General features: G+C 37.2%; 2 protein-coding genes across 2 annotated transcripts in view; both read right to left on the bottom strand.

Moving 5' to 3' along the window:
- LOC147396936 (protein transport protein SEC24 A-like) overlaps positions 1-25066 on the bottom strand; it is a 99241-nt gene extending 74175 nt beyond the window's left edge. The window contains exon 1 of the mRNA XM_086452266.1: positions 24681-25066. The gene's annotated coding sequence lies outside the window, so the exon portion shown is untranslated. The remainder of the gene's footprint in view (positions 1-24680) is intronic.
- Positions 7433-8746, bottom strand: LOC147396937 (putative disease resistance RPP8-like protein 2). Its single transcript, XM_086450177.1, has 2 exons — positions 8285-8746; positions 7433-8134 (listed from the first exon to the last, which is right to left on the bottom strand). Exons 1-2 carry the CDS (start codon positions 8744-8746, stop codon positions 7433-7435), a joined length of 1164 nt encoding a protein of 387 aa, XP_086306303.1.

Raw genomic sequence — 25066 nt, 5'->3', positions numbered from 1 at the left:
CTTTATTACTTGTAATAGAGAAAAAGTTTAATTTTTGAAAATAAAAGTCATTAAATCATCTTTTTAGTGGAATAAATTATTATTAAGTTGATACTTTGCAAATAATATGTTATTTTTTAGAAAGAATTTTTTTTAATGATTTTGAAATATTTTTTCTCATTTGATTCTTAAGAACTGAAATCAATGAGTACCTGTGATTTTTGGCGGTTCCAATTCCGCTTATTTTAAAATCGGAACCGTTAAAATATAGTGGTTGTGGTTCTAATTTTCATATAGGAGCCGTATTAGAACTGACCCATTGACACTCCTAATTTTATTGACTCGACTGATATTTTCAGGATATCGTCCGAGTCCCTCATTTGTCTTGCGAGATTTTGCACATGGGTTTAAATCTCAGTCTTGGATGAGATTTAAAACCACGTATAAATGTCGTACTTAAAAAATAAGAGATGTGCTATTGGCACCCAACTCTTACTTCTTATACCCAATTAAAATAAAATAAAAATAGGGTAAATTATCATTTTGTGTGCAATGAAATTCTGAATACGATACACTATTCATTTTAATTCCCAAAACATGTTTTTGAGCGAGGTCCCTGGTAGTACACTAATTTAAAGTGAAGATCTCACTTATAAAAAGTGACGATCTTGTTAGTAAATTATCAATGATCTCACCATTTAAAAAATAAGGATATTTGTCTTTAAATTTACTAGTGAAATCGTCAATTTTTTGTCTACGAGATCATCACTTTTTATCAGTGAGATTGTCACTTTAAAATCAAGGATATTTGCATTTAAATTTACCAAGTAGATCGTCGTTATTTTATTAGCGAGATTGTCACTTTAGATTAGAATACTTATGCATGAACTCATTCAAAAAATGTTTTGGGAATTAACATGAATAGTCTACCGAAATATATATTTTTGCTAAAGTTGAGCACATTTTGAGAAAACACTCATAAAAAAAATAAGTCAACGACTAAAAATAAGTAAAACTTGGGGTGTCACTAAAAACTCTCTCCCTCTTTTTTACTCTTTAGATTTCTATTTGTTAGATTTATAATTTTATATGAGACTACTCCTAATTTCAAACAAAATGTACTATAATGCTTAGTAATGTTGAGATAGTAACTTGAATCAAACTTTTATAATGTTGAAATAGCGTGTTTTAATCTTAAATTAGGATAAATAATTTAAGAAATTGAGGTGTAATAAGTAAAAATTGGACAAGGTATCCTACACACACACACACACACACACACACACACACAAAAAAAGGAGAATATATAAGAAAAAGATCACTTGGAAGGGATCAGGCTCCAATACTGATATTCGGAAAAAAAAAATCTCCCTTTTCTCATTCAATTCCCCTCCTAATAAAGACTTGAAACAATCATTTAAATCAACTAAACCTCCTACGATCTTAGGAGATTTACATTATTTAAATGGAAACAAAATAGAAGAATCGTAAAGGATCACGACTACTAACAAATTGCTAACTAATCTCCTACCATCAAAAGACTCCCCATGCTCTCTGCACGTGCAAACAACAGGTTCGTTGCATTCCGTTCCCCTTCAAGACAGACCTTGTCCTCAAGGTTCAAAGATAGAAAACACTCGGTAAGTCGTGCTCATGATTCCTAAGTGGCATCATCTGGGTGCATATTAGTTCATTGAACTAAGACCTCTGTTTACGCTCTGTTCCCTTTCTTCCGAATTAATGGAAATCGGCTCAGCTGTGAAGCTTCCATCCTTGGTGATTGGTGGTAGTGTTAGTTGCACATTGACACCAACGCCTACTTTCTTCTTTAAAAGTAGACAAATAATGCTATTACGGTCTCTTAGATCCTCATCCACACAATGGACTGATGTTTAATCAGGAGTGTAGTCCATTAATGTGGGTGTCCACTGTCCATATACTACCTCATATGGTGTCATCTTCGAAGATGAGTGGTATGTGGTGTTGCAACACCATTCAACCATTAGAAGCCATCATTGCCATTGACTTGGCTTGTCGCTAGTGAAGCAACGCAAATAGATTTCGAGACATTTATTCACCACTTCTGTCTGACCGTCCATTTGTGGCTGGTAGGCAGTGCTTAATTTCAATCGGGTGCCTTGCAACTTAAAGAATTCTGACTAAAAATTGCTCGTGAAAACATCTCTGTCACTAACAATGATGTCGGCATTCCATGAAGCTTGAACAAGTTGCATGAATGCCTTAGCCACGGTAACAGCTGTATAAGGGTGGGACAGAGATGCAAAATGGGCATATTTGTTGAGTCGATCTGCCACAACCATAATGACATTGTGTCCGTTCGAGGTAGGAAGCCCATTGATGAAATCCATAGATATATCAGTCCAACGCGTTCAGGTATAGGAAGAGGTTGGAGAGCTGGTCCAATAGTTTCCCCCTTGTGCCTTTGACAAGTATCCCATTCAGCCACAAACAACTTAATCTCACACTTTATCCCCTTCCAATAAAAGGTACGAGAGATATGTTTGTAAGTTTTAAGGAATCTAGATGACCTGCACTTGACGATGAATGAAATTCATAGAGAATATCTAATCGGAGAGGTGAATCGGGTGGGATAACAATTTGTCCTTTGTATTGCAAGAAATTTCCCATCCATGTACAGTGAGGGACACTCATGGGATCTTGCATGACTTTGTCAATAATGGTTTGATACTTATTATCACGGCTCCATGAGATTTGCAAATCTTCCATCCATTCCACCCAAGGTAGTGAGAGTGCATGAATAGTGTGCTCAGGTTCAAACTGATGAGAAAGAGCATCAGCCACAACATTTTATTTTCCTTTTTTGATATGATTATCTCATAATCATATCCAAGAAGTTTGGAAACCCACTGTTGTTGGGCTGCCATCATCTCCTTTTCATATGTGTAAGGAGCTAAGTTTTTGCCAGACAGCGCCTTGCTTTTGAAAGCCAAGAGTCTACCATTTTGAAGAACTGCACCTATACCATTACTTGATGCATCACAATCAATGGTGACAACTTCAGAAAAATCTGAAAGAGCAAGAATCGGTGTGGAACTCATTGCATGTTTTAGTGTCTCGAAAGCAATAGCTGCAGCCTCATTCCAATGAAAGCATCTTTTTTGAGCAATGGAGTGAGAGGCGAACTAATAGTGCCATAATTTCACACAAATTTACGACAATAACCGGTAATGCCGAAGAATCCACGAAGTGCCTTGAGTGTTTTAGGCTTGGGCCACGCCAACATGCTCTCCACCTTGTTATTCACAACCACATCATTTCCAGAAATTATATGGTGAAGGTACTCAATCTCAAGCTGACCGAATTGACACTTCAAACAATTTGCATAGAACTTGTGTGTTGTTTTCACATGGTCTTCCCACGTTTTACTGTATATCAAAATATCATCAAAGAAAGCAAGAACAAATTCATGAGACTTTGAAAAGTGGAAAGAGCATTTGGAAGACCGAACGGCATGACCACAATGTCATGAGTCCGAAAAGCTGTGCCCACAAACAGCTTTGATGGTATCCGTACCTCATATCTACTTTAGAAAAGTATCGAGCATCATGTAACTCATCAATAATTGGTATGGGGAATTTATCCTTGATGGTAATGGCGTTAAGTGCTCAGTAATCAACGCACATAAGCCATGATCCATCCTTCTTCCAAACTAACAGAACAGTAGAAGAATAAGGATTCACACTAGGCCAAATTATCCTGATCTCCAACATATCAGTAACAATGCGCTCAATCTCTTTTTTTTTTGGACAAATGGGTATCGATATGGACAAATATTAGGTGGGTGGCTTCTGGGAAGCAAATCAATAGAGTGGTCATGGGAGTGAAATGGAGGAAAACCGGTTGGCTCATTGAATACTGTTGAATATTTGTCAAGCAGTAGCTGCGTTCCCGGTTGTTCAGATGCAGGTACCGTCTGGCCTCCTCATGACATAAGTGTGCCCCCATGCCAAATGGTTGTCCATGTAACAACTTCTCCATTTCATTGATAGTTATAACCTTTGATCTAGGAGATTGCAGCCCCTTAATAGTATGATGTATCCCTCCACACGTGAATTGCATCCATAGGTCGGTAAAGTCCCATAGTATAGGTCCTAAGGTCTGTAGCCATTAACCATTGGGCTCCAAGTAAGATATCACAGCCTCCCAAAGGTAAAACATAAATGTCCATGACTGAGTGGTAGTCTTGGATGGCGACCTCCACTCGACAATGGCCTTCACGCTTCAATCTAACCCCATTGGCCACCATGACCTCGAAGTTGTCACATGGTAGTATGGAACACCCTATGCTTTTCACTACTCCTGGATCAACACGGTTATGAGTGCTGCCTGTATCCAAAAGGATGATGACGGATTTTCACTTAATGCAACCTTGGACGCACATTGCTTGAGGAGAGTCGCCCCTGGCTAGGGTGTGGACAAAGATTTCAGGTTGTTCCTCCTCTTCCTTCTTCCCCTAGGAGATCACCATCTAGGAGGAATAGGGTTTGATGTTTGCATCTGTGTCCAGGTGTGTACTTTTCGTTACAGTTGTAGCATAGCCATTTATCTCGTCTTTCCTTTGCTTCAGCGGGTGTGAGTTGCTTGATTGGTGGAATAGGCTTATCAGTTTGGCGATTGAAGGGTAGGACTGTTTTGGGTGGATTAGCCCAAGTTTGCTGAAGTTGAGCTGTGAGTTTATCTTCCCTTGTCCTCACCAACTGGGTGGCCTCGACGAGGGTTGTAGGTTTGAATGCATTAACTTCATGACGAATGTCTTCCCATAGCCCATGGATGAAACAACTTTAAAAAATGTCTCAGGAAGCCCAAACGTGCAGTTGGCCAGCCTTTCGAATTGGTGTTGATAGTCTCACACTGTTGAGGTTTGTCGGAGTCTGATCAAGGCCCTGTGAAGTCCTCAAACCTACTAGGACCAAATGTGATGCAAATGGCTTCTAAAAATTCAGGCCATGATGGTGCCCCCTTCATCTTCTCACACCACTGATACCATTGTTCTGCTTCCTTTTCAAGATGAAAAGAAGCCAGGTGCACTCAATTTTTGTCAGGGACTCGACAAAATGTGAAGTACTGCTCTAGTCGGATCAACTCCATCAAACTTTGGGAAGTTTAACTTCAGGGTTTTCTGATATGAATGGTGTTGTTGTCAACTGAATAGAATGTTCTGGGTTGTTGTCAGGTGATTGATGTTTTGCTGACTCCTCTTGCAATTGGTGAATGGATATTGCCATTGTATTCATTTTCTCGTTGAGACCCGTGATCATTGTTTCTATCTGATCTTGATCTGACCAACCTCCTTCTCCAGTTCTTTGTTGGACACCATATTAAATGCCAAACAGAAGGCTCTGATACCAATTTCTACAATCCAATACTGCTATCTAAGCTTTCACTGCTGGACACGGTATCCTTCACAGAACCAAAAAAAAAAAAAACTAGCAAAGAGAATATAGAAGAAAAAGATCACTTTGAGGGGATCAACCTCCAATACCGATATTCAATTGAGGGTTATTTTATTATTTAAAAGCTTCTTGACGAAGCGTATTTTGTAATGTCAATGTGCAATTTAATGTATGTTAGAGGAGGGATATTTCCGTGAATTTATGACGATATTGTTGTATCAAGTATTTTTATAATTTGATTAATTCCTTGATAAGGGGTATTTTAGTAATTTTGACATTATAGGTTGGAGTTAAATAATTTTGCAAATGATTTGCAGTACTTTTTACGCGGCAAATCATCTACTAGTATCTCTTAAGAAATTTGGTGTTCCTTGCAAATTTTTTGCAATGCCAATCAATTGTAGTATGTAACCAAGCACCAATTAAATTGATTTTACAAAATTATTGGCATTTATAAATGATTTGCAGGGCTTTTGTCCCAAGTTAGAAATTGATTTTGCACTTTGATTCCTTTTGATGATGATCTTTGATCTTTCTTTCAATTTAAGCAATTAAGGGTGTCTACGAAGGTGCCACACATCCATTGGCACACAATCAAAAATCAGTTTTTTACTATATGATTATTGCAACATGGAATCGCATATGCACTCCACCAGTCAGTTAAGAATTTGAAGTCATATCTATTAAAGAAAATCTAGGCTTCAAAACAACTAGTACCTACACTATCATAACATGAGAATGGTGAGTATATTGTTGATAAAAATCCACATTAAATAAATTTCTTAACTTACAAATTCAGGTAGATTCAATTTTGCATTTGAAATAATTTATTGTTGGTTCTAAAGTGCACCTTCACCACACACAGATAAAGACAAGCATATACACAAACACACTTTTGCACAAATACTTATGCATGTTAAATAAGGAAGAAAAGAGCAGGCTAACCATGAATGCAAATAAATTTGCAACATATGTTGTCTTCAAGGCATATATATGTTTAGACTGGTAACATAAATTCTAATGTCTGCACATTACAAAGAAAGCCATGACAGTAACAACCCGATTATATGATATCCTCATGAAATTTAAGCAAATGTATCAAATTATATTGGCCAAATGATCTATTTCTTCCTTCCACAAACATATTGAGCAAGAAGTGATAATGTGACGGTATTTGTGGATCACATAAATTGATCTGTAATATGAACCAGGTAACAATGACCATGAAACCTAGTAGAAATTCACTGCTGTGTTGATAGAAATCAAACTATCATCTAGCACCTCATGTACTTGAAGATTCCCCTCCAGTTGTATTTCTCCATTCCGTTGGAAGTAAAACACTACAAAACAAACAGAGTAACACCGAATTATAGTTAGACATCGAAGAACAGTTACACACACAATCAACCAAATAAATGTTTAGTAGAGGAAGAAAAAAAAAAAAAAAAAACATTTCTCGAAGACCAAAAATATCTCCAATTAAATGATCCTAGCTAGCCAAGAAGATATGAACCAATCATAAAATGGTCAATGGATCGAACTATTGTGAACAATTTGACTACTTAATTGATACAACACTTTAATTTCTTGAAATCATGGAATGATACAACACTTTACTTGTTATGCCAAGATTGAATGGCTTCTTCCTGTAATCTTTTCCTGATGAAGTATTTTGGGCAAATACAGAGTACAAGTTGCAGAAAATCTAGTAAAGGAGAAACTCCTTGTGAGAGCATTACAAATTAATAAATGGACTACCTGACATATTCAAACAATTTAGTTCCCAGAATGACAACATTTGTTTGACATAATTTTCTTACGGTAGTGTAGCTTAGTTATTGATCTAGAGCATTGGAGTGAGGTCATTCAGCTTGGTATACCTCAAAATACATATATAATTCATGTTAGATTTTACAGAGAGAGGTGATCCTAAAAGCTGATAATGCGTTCAATCAATATTATGAATTGGTAAAGAATACGATATCAAAAATCAAATAATAAGTAAGATGGAAAGAAGCTTACTCATTGTTGATCCTATAGGTCGTATGCAGGTTCATTTTAATACTTCTTCGAACTTTCTTCGAGTCCCTCAACACCGAATCACTGGGGTTCTCCAGCTGCAACTCAAGCAAAGTAGACATGTTTTGAAGAGAATGATAACATCTTTTAATGACTACACTTTGAAGGCTTGCCATTGATCCCTGATCGATTTTCCACTGTTTAATATTCAAATTTATAAGCTTCAGGACTTTGAGTTGAGGAAATCTACCAGTGGAACAATGTAACACATCCCCAACATAAGTGTAATTCATTAATTTGAGAACTTGAAGCTTGATCAGCAACACCAACTTTTGCATTGGGTTTTTTGATAGTTGAGTAACCGATAAGTTGAGCTTGGTGATATTTTTTGGGAATTCAACCCAATCAAGAGAACTCAAGCTTTGATACAACTGATCTCTTTCTAATTTCAACTTTTGAAGTTTCCTCAAAACAATAATACTGTTGAATGCCTTACTACCCATATACATGTATAAATCCTCGTATATCCCTAATTTAAGAACATTCGATAGGTTCAACAAGATTGACTCCGTACAACTCTCGAGGTTTATGCTTGATAGTGTTTGGAGATACTCATGTTTAGGCAGAACAACAGTCATTCCATGGAAATCTAGGTGCCTAACTTGTTGCATCTTCCAAACATCTATCTGAGGAGAGTCAACCTATGTAACATTCACATCAAGGGTTTGTAGATTCTACAGCTTGCATATAAAAGATGGAATGGTACTACCATTGATCTCCAGGTACCTAAGATGAATTAGTTTTTCTATTTCTCTAGTAATATTACAATTAATTGCATCCTTAAAACACACCTGAAGCAATGGGAAGCATTTGTAAAACAAGTTCCAATTCTGTTCCACACAAAGACTTGACCCGGAGCATAGTAGGGAGATGAGATTTGATTTGGAACGATTCGTAAAGATGTAAATGGCAATATCAATGTCGGAAGTAAGACGACGTGACTCAGCTGAGGATAAGCGTGCTACATTCTCATTAACCTTTTCAAGCACCTCGAGAAACTTTTCTTTCTTGACCTTTAAAATGCAAAGGTCCCTTAAAAGACCATGGATGCAACATTTTTGAACACCTCCATCGGGCCTCAACTTTACGACTTGTATTGGATTCCTATAAAGAAGTTCCTCCAAATATTCCTCTGCAAGATCCTTTGTTAATTCCCCATATTTTTGGCATACAAACCCCTCTACGATCCATAATCGAATCAACAGTCTCATCTCATCATATTGCAGGAAAAATACGAAGTACAGGAACACCATTTCAAGTGATGGGGCAGATCATCATAACTTAGTGCTAGTATGTTCATGCACAGGTCCATATGATGATTAACAGAGAAACATGTATTAGAAAGCATTTTCGACACCCAAAGATGCCTATTCTCTTTCTCTGCTAAATCATTGGCTAATAAATTAACTACAAGCGGTAGCCCTTGGCATTTTTGCATAAGTTCTTTTCCAACTTTCTCCATGTGTGGAGGGCAACTTCCTCCTCTGAAAGCTTTCTTGCATAAGCAATGTAGAGAGTGGAGAGGACTTGGGTTAAGTTATTCAAGTTATTCACAAATATCTCATTCAATTCATCAAATAATCCTATTTTTCAAACATCATCCACGACTATTAGGTATCCCATACTCCTCATGTAGTCACAAATCTTCATCTTTAAGACTTCTACATTCATCTTCTTTATTTCATTTGTGAATACCATAGCTCGTTTTGTGATGGTCTACAACAATTCTTCTACTTTGTAGTCTCGAGACACAGAAACCCATGCACGAAAAGTAAAATGGCTCTGAACATGCATATCATTGGAAACTTTTAGGGCTTGAGTTGTCTTACTTGAACCTCCTATTCCAATAATAGGAATGAATTGGAGTTGAGGTTTAATGAATAAGAATTGAGAACTCAATTGACTAATTATCCTCTCCTTCTCAAGATGCAGCCCACCACTTCACCTCCCTCTACGATCAGAAGCCGTCTATTTGATGAGGATTCTCTAATTTGTTAAGTAGTTAGAAATTGAATGATGAAGTTCTCTATGATTGTATGAATCTCCATGACCTTTTCTCTTATTTTCTCAACATTGTCAACTCCTTTTTTGCCAATCATCATTTTGAGATATGAACGTTTCAATCCCTTTCCCCACCCTGAGATAATATTGCATCCTATTTGGGCGGCGAGCTTAGCTAAATATAAAGAATCGATAACATCTTCAACATTATAACCCACGTTGTTGAGTTGATTCACTAGCATACTACACATGTCTTGTTGCTCGTCGTCTTTCACTTCAAGATTCCTCAGGACATCATTCATCATAATCAACTCGTTACAAAGCGACTTGTTCTCCTTCAAGCGAATTTAATCTTTGTGTGAGGAGATGGATCAAGCTGTCCAACAGAGTACCAACAATGTTGTACTCTTTAGTCTACATCTTTCGAGGCTTGTTCAACAAGCAGAGTACCAACGATGTTGTACTCTTTAGGCGAATGTAATCATTCAGAAAAATCCTTCTACATCTTTCGAGCCATAGGTGATACACGAACGCATTAAAGGCGAGAGTCTCTTTAAGGAACATGTGGTCTTCATTTTCAGGAGCCCTCCTACAGAAGTAATAGATGGAGTCCTTACCACCCCTCTTTCCATCAGGCGTTCTTGAATTTTTAGTCCCTCATTTAAAAGCAGCCACATTACCACACTATGTACGTCTCGGGATTCTGTTATGAAACCAAACCAAGTTGTACCATCTAACCTTGACAGCTGAGCTTGAAGAGAACTTTCCTTGAGGGTCAGGTTTCCATATCACTGTATCTTGATCAGAAGGGTCTATATCCACCTCGTTCGGGTTTTGCCACAAGATATCCAGGCTGTCAGAGGTTGTTGTAGGAAGAATCCAATGATTTTCACTAATGATATTACTGACTGGAGCCTATATGTTGAGAGTAGAGTCATATATGAGAATTGAGAATTGCCTGTAATCAGGGTTTGATCCCCTTACGAATTCTGTGAGCTACCAGGTCTTGGACAACCTTTCTACCTTGAAGAATCTTCCTCTAAACCAAGATGCTTATGAAGGAATTGACATAGTCCGAAAGTGCTTGCCTTTGATCAAGTTGTTATTGTAGATGATGCAAATTAAATGGGTCCACGTCTGTGGCACATGGACTGATCATATATGAGGTGGAAAAGTACAGTCAATGAGAGAAGGGTAATTACGTCATTTCACCTTCATTTTCCATATAAATAAGAAATGGGGTTCACTTCTTGCGGGATTCCATCCTCTCACAAGGGCTCTCTCTCTCTCTCTCTCTTGTGTATCAAATATCTTGTAATAAGGGGCTCTACTTCTCTTCACATGTATTGTAATACTTCCAAAATAGGGGAATGGCTCTTTGGAGCCCAGGGACATAGTCCGGATTTTGGACGAAACATGTGAACAAATCTTGTGTATTTTTCTCTCTTTCTCTTTCCATTATCTTCTACTTCTTAGTATTTACAAAATATTATGACCACATCGTCGAAGGCATCATAACAAATTCAAGTCTTGGTCAAGGAGTCCCTCACTCAAGGTATCATATGCCATGATCATAAGAATGTTTGTTGAATGGCTAGGAAACATTGTCGACGTAATACTAGCATCAAACGACCATAAAACATGGTTTAGGCGATGGTGAGACTATCCTAAGTGCCACTAGACACGTGACGTGAGCGCAAAGACCTTTCCTCCATGTACATAACTAAAATTGGGCATTCACATTTGGCGACTCCTTTGGGGAACTTGTTGCTTACAATGCCCTTGCTGAAGTCCTTGTCACTTACGGTGCCCTTGCCAAAGTTCTTGTTCAAAGGAAAAAAATATGGGAAGGGGCTCCCTTGCTACTCACGGTGCCTTCGCCTACGTCATTTTCGCTCACGATGCCTTCCTTGATGTTCTTGTCTTTCATGACGCCTTTGTCGACGTCCTTGTCGCTCACGGTGCCCTCTCCGAAGTCCTTGTCGTTCATGGTGTCCTCACCGAAGTCCTTGTCGTTCATGGTACCCTCGCTGAAGTCCTTGTTGCTGATGGTACCCTCGTCAAAGTCCCTATTCAAAAAAAGGGGGATGCCCTCGTTGAAGCCCTTGCCACTCACAACGCCTTCGCTAACGTCCTTGTCACTCACGATGCCCTCGCTAAAGTTTTTGTCACTTACGACGCCCTCGCCGAAGTCCTTGTTCAAGAAAAAAGAGAAAAGGGTCGTCAAAGCCCTTGCCGCTCACAACGCCCTTGCCAATGTCCTTATCACTCATGATGCCCTCATCGAAGTCCTTTTAGCTCACGGCGCCCTCGCCGAAGCTCTTTCTGTTCACGGCACACTGGCAGACATCTTGGTCGCTAACGACACCCTCGTCAAAGTCCTTGTTGCATACGACACCCTCACCGAAATCCTTGTTCAAAAAAAGGGGATGCCCTTGCCGATGCCAATGTTCTTGTTGCTTACGGCGTCCTCGTCGAAGTTCTCGTCACCCACAATGCCTTCACCAAAGTCCAACAGAGATGCCAAGGATTTTTAAATAATCTTGTTTATAACATTGCGGCATGCAATAGGTATGAAGTCACTAACCTGCTGGGACTTATCAATTTTAGGCACCAGTGTGATTGATGTTGAGTACACATCTTTAACAAATTTTCCCTGTGACACATTTTTGAGCTCAAAATGGCATACAAATGTTTTGAAAATTTAAATAGAATTTTGTTTCAAAAATGATGTATAAAAAAATATTATTTTAGAAACTAATGATTTAAAACAATCAAAAAATTGTGAAAAAAAACAAACAAACCAATCTACCAACCTAGAGATCGACTATGATGTCATGCACCCATTACCACAAGAACAAAGATAAATTTTTAAGCAAAATAGTAGATCAAGCATGAATGAAAACAAATTTGCAGGAAGGTTTATGTTCAGATCACATAAATAAAAATGTTTACAAACCACCAAAAAAAAAAAAAAAACTGATTCTAAAAAATTCTCATGAAGTTCATGCAAATGTGTCAAATTATAGGTCCCGTGAGCATTTCTTCCTTCCGCAAATAGACTGAGCAAAGCTGTGACATTGTGACGTTATTTGTGGACCATAAATCAATCAGTAGTGCGAGCCAGGAAACTATGACCATGAACCCAAACGAAATCTGGTGCCACCATCTCAAGAGAGGCCAAATAAACCATGACGGAAATCAAACACTAACTATAACCATTAACCCAAATGAAATCCGATGCCACCGTAAGAGGGGTTACAAACCACGATAGAAATCAAGCACCTTCCTAACCAAAAATCAAATCAATTAGATAACCTTGGCCATCAAAATTTAAAGGTGTTGGGTTCTCATATATAGGACTCCCAAGAAGATATTGACTTTCCATTTAGTTCATGTGATGTTGAGATCAATTAGACTATTTCCTTTGTGATCATGGAATGGCACTCCAACCCCTTGGTCTATGCCAATGGAGATATGATTTCTTCTCGTGGACTTTTTCTAGGGCAATTATTTTAGGAAAATACTAGTGTTGGTTCTAGGCCGTAATGTATTGATAATTATTAAATTAAAAAAACAGAACAGAGTCAGACATGCTAATTTTTAAAAAAAAAACATGATTTGTTTTTTCTTCTCAAAATCGAATCCAAAAACAGTAGCAAAAAACAATTTGGTGATTGATATGTAAAGTATAAACAAAGTAAGATAGTGGTACTTCGTAGTAACTAAGGCATGTGATGTTGAAAGATTTCTAGCTCTGCTAATTGTTTGTTCCAAAGAACAGATCTTCTTACACCCTTGATTGATAATTAAAATTGCAAGAAGAATGCTTAAAAGGGGCTTGAAGAAAAAGGTAAATGATTTTGTGTGTGTGTGTGTAGAGGTAGGGAGGGATCTCCTAATGGCCTCAAAGCTCTGAATACCTTACTCGAATGGGACATGTAGTGGCATTGGGTTCATAGATTAAAAACATATTTAATATGAAGAGCTTTATTGAATGATTACCAAACCTATGAAAGGCAATTATGTGATCTAAATTTTACTTAAAAGTAGGTCTCATTATTCTAAGTAAAATAAATTTTTTAATAGAAAATTGAATTAAACACCATGCATAACTACACTTGGAAGAATTGTGAAGAGTAATTGTCAAGTCTCTTTATGAGAGCTTGGCAAGAATTTATATTAGTATAAAATTAAAAAGACAAAAGTGCCCTTACAAATCAGAAATAAATAAAAGCTAAAATAAAAAGTTATATCTAAATAATAACTAGAGCTAAAAATAACTAGCTTATTTCCAATACTCCCCTTCAAGTTGGTGCAAATATATTAACTAAATCCAATTTGACAAGATGAGAATTAGTGATAGACAGACCAACAGACTTCGTAAGCATGTCGGCAAGTTGATCTAAAGAAGGTACACAGACTGTCTGAAGATCACTAGATCAAACTTTCTCCCTGAGAAGGTGAATATCAACCTCAATATGCTTAGTTTTTCATGAAAGATTGAGTCAGAAGCCAGTCTAATAGTAGACTTGTTGTCACAGAACAAAGTAGAAGAATCTAAAACAGGGAATCCCAACTTTGCTAATAAAGAACGAAGCCAAGTTAGCTCACATGTGCCAACAGCCATAACATGATACTCAGTTACAACAGAAGAGCGAGAAACCACATTCTATTTCTTACTTTTCCACAAGATAAGGTTATCACCATAAAAAGTACAGAAACCAAAGGTAGATCTCCTGTCTATGAGAGAACTAGCATAATCAGCATCTATAAAACAAGACAAATGCGGCTGAGCAGTTGAAGAGTAGAAAAACCAAGACCAAGACGCAACTTCAGGTAGCGAAGGACACGATAAACGGCATCAAGGTGAGAAATACGCGGAGTATGCATGAACTGACTGACCACCACACTAATCGCAATGGACAAGTCTAGTCTAGTATCAGTTAGATAAATCAAACGACCTACAAGTTTCTAATAAAACGAAGGATCTGATAAAAGATCACCAGAGTCGGCATTAAGACGATTCTGATCCATAGGTAAGGAAGCGGGACGACAACCAAGTATCCTAGTATCCTGAAGAAGATCTAATGTATATTTACCTTAAGAGAGCGAAATACCTCATCGAGAGTGAGTCACTTCTATCTCCAAAAAGTACTTGAGTGGACTCAAATCCTTAACCTCAAAAACACGATCCAATAGCATCTTAATTTTGTCAATCTACTGTGCATTATCATCAGTCACAATAATGTCACCCACATAAACCAAAACAATGTGCAACGATCATCTACTCCTCGACAAGCAAAGCAAGTATGATCTAAGTGATATTTAGAAAACTTCATAGGTAAAAGAACCTTAGAAAATCGTTGAAATCAGGCTTGCGGGGATTGCTTGAGGCCATATAGAGATTTAAGAAGACGACATACCTTCCTATGATACTCTCCCTGAAGATAAAACCCTGGAAGAGGGTCCATATAAATAATCTTAGTCAAATCACCATTCAGAAATGTGTTCTTCACATCAAGTTGGTGAAGATACCAGGAGTTACACGCAGCTAGAGAGACCAGAAGTCGAACAATGGAGTTTAGCAACATGAGCAAATATAGCACTAAAATCTTTCCCTGGAGTCTGTGTAAATCCCTTAGCAACTAGGCGTGCCTTATACCGATCAACAGTACTATTGGCAAGGTATTTCACTGTGAAAACTCATTTACAACCAATAGTTTGTTTCCCAAATGAGAGAGTGACAAGCTCCCAAGTATTATTTTTCTGCAAAGCATCCATCTCAGTAGTCATAGCTTTAGTCCACTGAAAGTCTTACAAAGTCTCTGATACAGATCGAGGAACTCGAATAAAATCAGTGGCAACAAGGTAGGCCTGATAAGAGGAAGAGAAACCATGATAGGAAACAAACTGAGCACTAGGATGATCGGTTACACACCCCCGCTTACCTTTGTGAAGGGCAATAAGTAAGTGAAAATCAGAGATAGAAGGGATAAGAACAGGTATATGTGTGGTAGGAGATGAGATATCTAAATCCAAGGAGGAGGTTGGCAAGAGTGTAAGGGAGCGAGGGTGACGAAAGAACCTGAAGCGTCAGCGAAGATGGAGGAAACATGGGAGATGGCAGTACTATAGGAAACAAATCCTGCAAAATAAAAATCCTGCAAAGTAGATGTGGCATGAAAGTATGAAACATTTTCAAAGAACGTAACATCAAGAGAGTGTATGACACGGTGAGAAACTGGATTATAACACTAATATCCTTTGGACATAGAGGAGTAACCCAAGAAAATGCATCAAATGGATATGTCATCCAATTTGGTGCAATTAGGTGTCCTGCCTTGAACAAAATACGTGCACCCAAATACTTGAGGTGTAATGGGAAAAATGATACTATCAGGTTGAAGGACATGAAGAGGCACTTGTCCCTCTAAGGTACGACTAGAGACGAGGTTAATAAGATAAGTCGTATTGAGGACTGCCATATTCCAATATGCCTTAGAAAAATGTATTTCCCGGAGAAAACATCGAACAACATACATGAGATAGCGATTCTTACGTTTCATCACCCCATTCTACTTAGAAGTATAAAGACAAGTCAACTGGTGAAGCATACCATGCTCATGAAGATGAGAGCGCATCCCATTAGATACATATTCTCCCCCATTATCAGATCGAAAAGATTTAACAGTAATATTGTACTGAATTTGAATCATTTTAAAAAAATTGACAAACATAGGAAGCACCTCAAAACGAGAACGCATCAGATAAACCCAAGTACAACGAGAATAGTCATCAATAAATGTAACATAATATCTATGAGCATTAAAAGTAGTAATAGGGGAAAGCCCCCACACATCATAATGGATTAAATCAAATATTTTATTAACTTGATGCATACGACGAATATAAGAAGTATATGTGTGTTTAGAAAGTTCACACATAGAACACTAAAATTTGTGTCCATTACAAGTAATTTTTAATGCAGGAAATAAATGACATAAATGCTAAAAATTGGCATGTCCTAAGCTAGTATGCCATAAATCTAGAGTTTGAGAAGAAAACGTATGATTCCCAAAGGAAGGAAGCACAAAAGCCAGAACAACAGTATATTGAGATCCAAACAAGTACAACCTATCCCTCTTATACCCCTTGCCAAAAATCATCCTCAAAGTCGGGTCCTGAAAAATGTAGTGAGTAAGAAAATAAGTAACTGAGCAATTTAGTGATCTAGTAATACTACTCACAAACATAAGATTAAGAGATAAATGCGGGACATCAAGCACAGAGTCTAGTGAAATCTTAGAAGATAAGGGGATGGTACCCTTGTTGTGGATATGTGTAAGTCCATCAGAAAGACGAACTTCCCTATGAGTGGTAAGAAAAATAGAAGTAAAATGACTAGACTTACCGGTCATGTGATCAAAGGCACCAGAATCAATATCCCATGTCAGTGGAGTAGAGCCAGACTGAGTGACAAGAAAAACAAAGGATGTATCTAGAGGCATAGTAACCGAGGCCACTGTCAAGGAAGGATGAGTGTGAACATGGATCTAATCCCGAACAATAGTGACAATCTGAATCTGTAGCTGTTGCAAATCAATTGTGTCAGGTGAGGAAGGATGATCAGTGAGAAGAATGGATGATGATGACTCCATTATAGTGGCACGAGGAGCGGACTATCTCAAAGATGAAGTGGATGAAGATCGTGGTATCAGATGCGGATAGAGTTAAAAACAATGGGCTTTCTCATTACCAATTTTGCCACAATGATTACAAATAAGGCTATTCCCTTTACTACGACTGTCACGACCACGACTCCCTGATCCCGGGATCCGAACGTCAAAGAAACTCGAATTAGCTGCTAGAGTCATCTGATCTGTAGCGATAGTAGAGAAAATACTAGGTGCTTGAATTTGAGATGGAACAATACGACGACGATGCTCATCACTATCAATAGTCGCAAATATCTTAAATGAAGTAAATGAATGGTATTAAGGATTTGGATCCAAAGTGCTTCAAAATCAGGACGTAAACCCATGAGAAACTGATATATCTGTTGTCGAGCAATCCTCTTAACCACAAATCCGGCTACTTCTGCAGATAGCTCAGTCATAGACCCATAATAAGAGCTCCTCTCAACAGGTCTGGAAGAACCCAAAATAATTAGCTACACTTTGTGCTCCTTGTGTAACCTTGGCAATGTCTCGATAAAGCTCATAAATCCTCGAGTCATTCCTCGTGAGCATGTCTGAGTAGGGTTAACCACAAAGGCGAAACAATTTCGTGATACATAAACATTGTATAGGTCCGCTGTTCCATTGAATTAAATCGCCATCCAAGAATAATGCAGTTATCGATCTCTCATTGTTCAAATTTGGGATCAGTGAGAGGTGATTTAGTAATGATTCCCAAAAGTCATCTAGATTTACCTTTACTACCCAAATAAAGTCGCACAGACCGAGACCAGGACTGAAAATTCCGACCATCTAGTAGGGCATTAGTTTTACGTTGGACTGAGGAATTTGCCCTGAGAGTTGTGTTGGGATTGTTGGTTGTTGTCATTGTGCACTATGAACAACAAAACTTTGGATTGAAGAGAGATCTCCTGTAGTACTGTCGAAAGGCAACAACAAGGACAAATTTAAGTCTGTTGCTATTGTATACCACCAAACAGCAGCCTAGCTATTGTTGCAAGGTCAACACAACCCAAAAAATCCCTTAGTTGTTGTCACACATACCTAAACAGCAATTGTTGCCATCCTAAGGGTAACACAACTCCTGTCTTGAACAAAACACAGCCCCAAACACTTTCACAGCAACTACTGCTGTTATAGGGTTAACACCACTCTAGAAAAAATCACCTTTGCTGTTGTCAGCAACACCAAACACTGCCCCAAACACTGTCGCAGGGCATAAGAAAGGCTCCACACAGCCACTGTTGCTGTCGCACAAATATGTTGCTATTGTAGGGGTACTACAACCCCAAAAAAGTGATCTAGTTGCTGTCAAACAAACCTAAACAGTAACTGTTGCTGCTGTCGTAGGGCAGAAAAACCACTAAGGGGGCTGTCTTAGGTCACCCAGCAGTAGTCTATCGCTATCACAAGCCACCGCAAACCTCCTAACAGGTATATGGTGCTGTTGTAGGTCCCCAAGTAGCCACTAGCACTGTCGTAGACCACCAAATAGTCACCAAACTGCTGTTGCAGGCCACCGCGGGCACAAAACAAGCCAGTGAACCCCAGAGGAGACACCAAATTGTTGTTGCAGGCTAGGGATAGATCAAAAGAGTTTATCGAAAGATAGAAAACCCTATGATAGGATATAAACACAACGCAGAAAATCGCAGCATGTGAAGACAGGAACAATCCTTATCGCAACATACGATTAATAGATCATGAATTAGAAAAAAAGAAACTCTCGAAGGCCCGAAGGGGAGACCTCCTAACGAAGCTCTTGCTAGGTTATTAGATCTTGAAGATCTGAGGTGTTGATAAGAAAAGAAGAGAGAAGATTCAAGGCTCCAAGAATTGAAAAGGAACAAAAACCCCAGGGAGAGGTCAATGGGTCATCTAAAAGGCTCTAAAATACCAAAAAGAATTGTGAAGAGTAATTGTCAAGTCTCTTTGTGAGAACTTGGCAAGAATTTATATAAGTATAAAAGTAAAAAAAGACAAAAGTGCCCTTACAAATCAAAAATAAATAAAAACTAAAATAAAAAAACTATATCTAAATAACAACTAGAGTTAAAAATAACTAGATTATTTCCGATACAACTTACTAAAAATCAAACATAGAGTACCATTTGCAGAAAAACTAACTATGATTCCAAAACAATGAAGCAGTTTATAATCATTAAGATTAGTGCCTCAAAACTTATAATTCATTTAAATTTTGCATAAATTGTTGCAGTAGAAAGTACTTTAAAAGCTAATCACATTTCATGTTTATCAACTGTCCATCAATATTATGAATTGGTAGAGTATATAATAACAAAAAGCGAAAAATAAGATAGAAAGGAGCTTACTCACATTGTCATTGATTCATTGTTTCATTGTGAGCTTAAGAAGTTCACTTCCAATATGATCTTAAACTCTATTTGAGTCAGTCTACACTGAAGCAGTAGGTGACCACAACTCCAATTCACGCAAAGTAAACATTTTTCGCAGGGTGAAAGGGAGACCATGTAAATTAGTGCATTCACTAATAATTACCCTTTGAAGGCTTGCCATTGATCCCATATCAATGTTCCATTCCTTTACCCAAATCTATAAGCGTCAGGACTTTCAGTTGAAGTGAAAAATGACGAGTGAGACACGTGTAGCATGCTAGTGAATCAACTCGGCGACGTAGCTTATAATGCTGAACATGTTATCGATTATTTATATTTAACAAAGCTAGCCGCCAGATAGATGTTATATTATCTCAAGGTGAGGAAAGAGATTGAAGCGTTCATATATTGAAATGATGATTGGCCTTGAAAAAAGCTGACAATGTCGAGAGAATAAGAGAAAAGGTCATGGAGATTCATACAAACATTTTTTTTATTATAGATAAAGATAAATTTATTGAAAAAGAAAACGAGGGGGTCGAGATAGATTCATACAAACATAGAGAACTACATCATTCAATTTCAAACTACTCAACTAATTGGAGAATCCTCATCAAATAGACGGGCTCCGATCGTAAAGGGATGTGAACTGGTGGGCTTGCATCTTGAGAAAGAGAGGATAATTAGGCAATTGAGTTCTCAATCCTTATTCATTGAACCTCAACTCCAATTCATTCCTATTGTTGGTATAGGAGGTTCAAGTAAGACAACTCTAACCCTAAAAGTTTACAATGATATGCATGTTCAGAATCATTTTACTTTCCGCGCATGGATTTCAGTGTCTTGAGTCTACAAAGTAGAAGAGTTGTTGCAAGCCATCACAAAACGAAGTAAAGAAGATGAATATGGAAGACTTAAAGATGAAGATTTGGGACTACTTAAGTACGAGATATCTAATAGACATGGATGATGTTTAAAAAACAAGATTATGTGATGAATTGAATGAAATATTTGTGAAGAACTTAAATAATAGTAGGATAATTCTTACCACCCGCAACAAAGAAGTGGCTTTATATGTTAACCCAAGTCCTCATCTCCACTATCTACATTGCCTGAGCGATGAAGAAAGTTGGGCGCTCTTATACAAAAAAGCTTTCAGAGGAGGAAGTTGCCGTCCACACATGGAGAAAATTGGAGAACTTGTGTGAAAATGCCAAGGGCTACTGCTTGCAATTTATTTATTAGCCAATGATCTAACAGAGAAAGAGAATAGGCATTTTTGGATGTCAGAAATGCTTTCTAATACACGTTTCTCTCTTAATCATCATATGGATCTGTGCATGAATATACTAGCATTAAGTTATGATGATCTGCTCCATCACTTGAAATGGTGTTTCCCGTACTTCTTTGTTTTCCCGCAAAGATGATGAGATCCTTGTGAGGCCGTTGATTTGATTTTGGATCGCAGAGGGGTTTGTATGCCAAAAATATGGGGAATTAACGGAAGATCTTCGAGATGAATACTTGGATGAACTTATTTCTAGGAATCTAATACAAGTTGTAATGCTGAGGCTTGACAGAGTTGTTTAAAAATGTCGCATCCATGGTCTTTTAACAGATCTTTGTATTTTAAAGATCAAGCAAGAAAAGTTTTTCGAGGTGCTTGAAAAGGTTAATGAGAATGTAACACGTGTATCCCCAGCTGAGTCATGTCGTCTTGCCTCTGACATTGATATTGTCATTTAGATTTCTACGAATCGTTCCAAATCAAATCCCATCTCCTTACTATGCTCCGGGTTGAGCCTTTACTTGTCATAGAATTGGAACTTATTTTACAAATACTTCCCATTGCTTAGGATGTTGTGTTTTAAGGATGCAATTAATTATAATATTCCTTGTGAAATAGAAAAATTAATTCATCTTAGGTACCTAGAGATCAGTGGTAGTACCATTCCAACTTTTATATGGATGAATTATTTTTTCTATTTCACTAGGAATATTACAATTAATTTCATCCTTAAAACACAACACCCTAAGCAATGAGAAGCATTTGTAAAACAAGTTTCAACTTTGTGGCAAACAAAGACTTACCCAGAGCATAGTAGGGAGATGAGATTTGATTTGGAACGATTTTTAGAAATGTAAATGATAATATCAATGTTGGAGGCAAGACGGCGTGACTCAACTAGGGAAACTGGGGATAAGCGTCTTGCATTCTCATTAACCTTCTCAAGCACCTCGAGAAACTTTTTTTCCTTGACCTTTAAAATGCAAAGGTCTCTTAAAAAATCATGGATGGGACATTTTTGAACACCTCCGTCTAACTTCAATTTTACGACTTGTATTAGATTCCTATAAATAAGTTCCTTCAAGTATTCCTCTGCAAGATTTTATGTTAATTCCCCATATTTTTGGCGTACAAACCCCTTTGCAATCAATAATCAAATCAACGGCCTTACAAGGATCTCATCATATTGCAGGAAAATAGCAAAGTACAGGAAGCACCATTTTAAGTGATGGAGCATATCATCATAACTTAGTGCTAGCATATTCATACACAGATCCATATGATAATTAAGAGAGAAACGTGTATTAGAAAGCGTGTTCGACACCCAAAGATGCTTATTCTCTTTCTCTGCTAGATCATTGGCTAACAAATTAATTGCAATTGGTAACCGTTGGCATTTTCGCACAAATTCTTTTCCAACTTTCTCCATGTGTGGAGGGCAACTTCCTCCTCCAAAAGCTTTCTTGCATAACAGTTCCCAACTTTCCTCATTGCTCAGGCAATGTAGATAGTGGAGAGGAGGACTTGGGTTAACATATAAAGCCACTTCTTTGTTGTGGGTAGTAAGTATTATTCTACTATTATTTAAGTTATTCACATATATCTCATTCAATTAATCACATAATCCTATTTTTCAAACATCATCCACGATTATAAGATATCTCGTACTCCTCAAGTAATCACAAATCTTCATCTTTAAGTTTTCTACATTCATCTTCTTTACTTCGTTTGTGAATACCATAGCTCGTTTTGTGATGGCCTGCAACAATTTTTCTACTTTGTAGACTCGAGACACTGAAACCCATGCGTGGAAAGTAAAATGGTTCTGAACATGCATATCATTGTAAACTTTTAGGGCTAGAGTTGTCTTACCTGAACCTTCCATACCAATAATATGAATGAATTGGAGTTGAGGTTCAATGAATAAGGATTGAGAACTCAATTACCTAATTATCCTCTCCTTCTACTTATCAAAAAAAAAAAAATTATCCTCTCCTTCTCAAGATGCAAGCCCACCAGTTCACATCCCTCTATGATCGGAGCCCGTCTATTTAATTAGGATTCTCTAATTAGTTAAGCAGTTTGAAATTGAATGATAAAGTTCTCTATGTTTGTATGAATCTCCATGACATTTTTTCTTATTCTCTAGTCATTGTCAGATTCTTTTTGGCCAATCATCATTTCAAGATACGAATGCTTCAATCCTTTTCGTCATCTTGAGAAATATTGCATCCTATCTGGACTGCAAGCTTAGCTAAATATAAATAATCAATAACATCTTCAGCATTATAAACTACGTCGCCGAGTTGATTCACCAGCATACTACACATGTCTTGCTCGTCGTTTTTTACTTCAAGATTCCTCAGGATAGAATTTATCATAATAAACTCATTATAAAGCGACTTCACCTTGAGAAGCTGCTCTCCTTCAAGCGAATTTAATCTTTGTGTGAGGAGATGGATCAAGCTGTCCAGCAGAGTACCAACCATGTTGTTAAACAATTTTTTTTTATCTTCCTTCTTCTCTCGAAGCTTGTTCAACATATCTTTAGTCTTTTCGAACATCTAATCTAATATTATCCCAAGCTCTACATGAAAATTAATATTGTTTTTTTATTTGAGAATTTCACGGAAACAAAACCTAATTAAGTGTGTTTGGTAACGCTTATGAAGTCTGAATGTGTGATCCACTTTTAAAATTCAGACTTTAAAAGCTTTATTTCCGTTTGTTTTGGTTCAGATTTCAGACTTTAGAATCAAAATTCAGAAGTTTTGAACCAGTGATGGAAGGATGCTGGATGAAACTTCTGAAATCTGATTTTTTTTTAATTCTTAAAATACCTTCCTCAAAACCCTAATTTCTATCAATTATCATTCATTTATACGAATCCTAAAACTCTTATTTTTAACTTTTCTACCTTTACAACTATGTTGTCAAGGTCACTCCCCTTTCTCTCGTTTCGTGTTCAAAAACCCTATATTTTATACGAACCCTAAAACCCTATATTTTTCAACTAGAAAATGAATGATTATTTATTGTTTGAGTATTACCTTGTTGGAAAATAATTTTTCAAGTATGAATTCAAATTGAAAACAATACTTTTAGGTTGTTTGATTTATTAGAAATCAAAATTAAATATGTGAATGGTTTCATTATGCATAATATGTTATGTTTTTTTGTTAACAATTTATTAGAATTACAAAAGGATAATATTGTCAAAATGACCATTATATTTTAAAATTCTATTTATAACCAAAAGCATTTAAAAATGATAAACAAACAACTTTTCCAGAATAAGATTTCAGATTTCAGATTTCAAATTTCAGAAAAACAGACTTCAAACTTCAAACTTCAAAAGTGTTACCAAACATACCCTAAAAAAATTCCAATAATCTTCATAGGGAAAGAGCATACCTTTAGAATATATGCAAATAAATGGTCGGGAGCAGTTTCCAAATTAATGTGCCCTAGAAAATAGAAATTAAGAGAAACCCAAATAACATGAGCAAGGCAACCCAAAAAAAAACCATTTTTAAGATCGAACTAAAACCACAATCCAATATTTAATTGCTCAAAACAACAGTTTAGTTAAACGAATAAGTACTTCCACGCAGAAAATCAAATTTTTAACTCTAAGATTTGCGTTCCTGGTCAACAAACCAGCAACACCACAGAGAAATTGATCGAAACCTGACTACCTCGTCACTTCCGCAAAGAACAGAGAAATTGAAGATGTGAATAGATATAATTCGAGAGAATTCTACAAATCTAAGAATAAACAAAGAACTCAAATGCAATTGTTCGTGGTGTTCAATGGATCGATGTCTGTATATAAACGTACCTCCTGTAAATCACCACGAACGGAGACCTCAAAGATCTAGACTTGGATGTTCGATGAGATCGACGATCGCAGGAGATCGAGTTCGTGCGTTTGGAAACAGTTTTACCAGGGCAACTCAAAAACCCTAAAAGACTGAATTTAGAAATTAAGAGATACTGTCTCTGACGAATTTGGGAATTTCGTCTTACTGTCGTACTCGTACCTAGTTGCTCCTCTGCGGATGGTCGATCGATGGAGCTTTTACTTCAAGGATTTGTAGGTTCTATAGTTTGCATATAGATGAATGGAAGACTCTCAGTAGTAGAACTTCTCATCCTCAAGTACCTCACAAGGATTAGCTTTGCTATTTCACCAGAGATACAATCAACAAATACACCCCCACAAAT

Source organism: Akebia trifoliata, chromosome 8 (assembly GCF_017979445.1).
Source record: "Akebia trifoliata isolate Shusen 1 chromosome 8, ASM1797944v1, whole genome shotgun sequence".
NCBI classification, from domain to species: Eukaryota; Viridiplantae; Streptophyta; class Magnoliopsida; order Ranunculales; family Lardizabalaceae; genus Akebia; species Akebia trifoliata.
The sequence above is the reverse complement of the archived record's forward strand: the minus strand, read 5'-3'. Positions and strand labels throughout refer to the sequence as shown.

What these genes read in the sequence shown, in the direction of transcription:
- LOC147396937 (XM_086450177.1), bottom strand. Translation starts at nt 8,746, where the DNA reads ATGGTGTTCCTGTACTTCGTATTTTTCCTGCAATATGATGAGATGAGA. An exon ending in AATGCTTCCCATTGCTTCAG is followed by an intron (nt 8,135 to 8,284) that starts GTGTGTTTTAAG and finishes AATGTTACATAG; the next exon opens with GTTGACTCTCCTCAGATAGA.